The 2,469-nt window shown below is 48.4% G+C and overlaps 1 protein-coding gene across 1 annotated transcript; it reads left to right on the top strand.

Moving 5' to 3' along the window:
• Positions 1-567: 567 nt before the first annotated feature.
• On the top strand, positions 568-2,462 carry SLITRK5 (SLIT and NTRK-like family, member 5; the record flags this gene model as incomplete). The annotated part of the gene is given in 2 exon segments (XM_010191632.1): positions 568-2,173; positions 2,176-2,462. Coding segments are annotated over 2 exon segments (1,893 nt in total), but the record flags the coding sequence as incomplete, so codon positions are not given.
• Between the last annotated feature and the right edge of the window lie 7 nt (positions 2,463-2,469).

Below are 2,469 nucleotides of genomic sequence, written 5' to 3'. Positions count from 1 at the left end.
TTGGATTCCTATCATGGCATTTCCACCATCGGTTAAAAATCAAGGTAGAAGGAGGGGAAGACCTTGGTGCGCTGTTCACTGAGGGGGTTCTGAAGGGAACGGGGAGCTGGGTAATAGGGGAGTGGGAAACCTCATAAAATGGTGCTTCTTTTCTCCTAAATTAGAACCATGAAACTGAACTGACAGCCATTTTATGTATATTTATGGGGCTGGTTGTGAAAATAAATCCAAGGAAGCATTGAAATGCATCCCACAGGAACAGAACCAGAACAATTCCTACTGTGACCTCACCTTTTTAAACACCACAGGCATTTGACTCACTAGGAGTTGCCCATCAACCTTTTAATCAATGCATGTCATCCAGTTTTCGAAAGTGTGGGAATTAGAAGTGGCAAGAGGGGTTTGGTTTTGTTTTTGTTTTTGTTTTTGTTTTTGTTTTTTTTTTTATTAACAATCTGTTCTCTACCCCACTGAAGAATATATATAAACTTTGTGTCCATTTTACATTTTATGGGGCTCTGTTATTATGCTGCTTTTTTTTTTCTCCTTACCCTTACAGGAAATAAAATGTACGCTTGCTACTCTACAGTAACTTTGGAACAGGACCTCAACAAAAAAATGCATATCTGGATGCTGCAGACGATCGCATTTGTTTTAACATCGCTAGTCCTTTCATGGGCAGAAAGCATCGAATATTATGGGGAAATCTGTGATAATGCATGTCCTTGTGAGGAGAAGGACAGTATCTTAACAGTAAGCTGTGAAAACAGAGGGATCATCAGCCTTTTTGAGATCAGTCCTCCAAGGTTCCCTGTCTACCACCTCTTGTTGTCTGGGAACCTTTTAAACAGGCTGTACCCGAACCAGTTTGTCAATTACACAGGGGCTTCGATTTTGCATCTGGGGAGCAATGACATACAAGATATCGAAACAGGGGCCTTTCATGGTCTGAGAGGTTTAAGGAGGCTGCACTTGAACAATAACAAGCTGGAACTTTTACGAGATGATACTTTCCTTGGGCTGGAGAGTTTGGAATACCTACAGGTTGATTATAATTACATTAGTGTCATTGAACCCAATGCCTTCAGCAAACTGCATTTGCTGCAGGTGCTGATTCTCAATGATAACCTCCTCTCCAGTTTGCCCAACAACCTTTTCCGCTTTGTGCCCTTAACTCACCTGGATCTGAGGGGTAACAGGCTGAAGCTGTTGCCCTATATGGGTCTTTTGCAGCACATGGATAAAGTGGTGGAGCTGCAGCTGGAGGAAAACCCCTGGAATTGCTCCTGTGAGTTGATTGCTCTAAAGGATTGGCTGGACAGTATCTCCTACTCTGCTCTGGTGGGAGATGTGGTTTGTGAGACCCCTTTCCGCTTACATGGTCGAGACTTAGATGAAGTCTCCAAACAGGAGCTTTGCCCTAGGAGGCTCATCTCGGATTATGAAATGAGACCGCAGACACCATTAAGCACCACAGGGTATTTCCACACTACCCCAGCTTCGGTCAACTCCGTGGCCACTTCTTCTTCAGCTGTTTACAAATCTCCTTTGAAGCCTCCCAAAGGGACCCGCCAACCCAACAAGACGAGGGTGCGCCCCACCTCACGCTTGCCCTCGAAAGACCTGGGATACAGCAACTATGGCCCCAGCATTGCCTACCAGACCAAATCCCCGGTGCCTTTGGAGTGCCCCACTGCTTGCACTTGCAACTTGCAGATTTCTGACCTGGGCCTCAATGTCAATTGTCAGGAGAGGAAGATTGAGAGCATTTCTGAACTGCAACCCAAACCCTATAATCCTAAAAAGATGTATCTGACTGAAAACTACATTGCTCTGGTACGCAGGGCAGATTTTGTGGAGGCCACTGGGCTGGATTTGCTGCATCTGGGCAATAATCGGATCTCGGTCATTCAGGACCGGGCTTTTGGGGATTTAACTAATTTGCGAAGGCTGTACCTGAATGGGAACAGGATCGAGCGGCTGAGCCCAGAGCTGTTCTATGGGCTGCAGAGCCTGCAGTACCTCTTCCTGCAGTACAATGTCATCCGGGAGATAGAGGCGGGCACCTTTGAGCCTGTCCCCAACCTTCAGCTCTTGTTTTTGAACAACAATCTGCTGAGGTCTTTGCCGGGGAACATTTTTTCTGGTCTGTCTCTCTACAGGCTGAGCCTGCGGATCCCCCCCTGCCAGTGAGCGGGGTGCTGGACCAGCTGAAATCCCTGCTGCAGATCGACCTGCACGAGAACCCCTGGGACTGCACCTGCGACGTGGTGGGCATGAAGCTGTGGCTGGAGCAGCTCAACACCGGTGTCCTGGTGGACCAGGTTATCTGCGAGTCCCCGAAGAAGTTTGCCCAGAGCGACATGCGGGCTGTCCGGGCGGAGCTGCTGTGCCCCGACTACTCGGACATCGTCGTCTCCACTCCCACGCCTTCCCCGGGCCAGCTACCGGCCAGGACGACCCCCTCCT

This window comes from Mesitornis unicolor, unplaced genomic scaffold (assembly GCF_000695765.1).
Source record: "Mesitornis unicolor isolate BGI_N332 unplaced genomic scaffold, ASM69576v1 scaffold47469, whole genome shotgun sequence".
Taxonomy (NCBI): Eukaryota; Metazoa; Chordata; class Aves; order Mesitornithiformes; family Mesitornithidae; genus Mesitornis; species Mesitornis unicolor.
Note: the sequence above shows the minus strand (reverse complement) of the source record. Positions and strands in the feature narration are given on the sequence as shown.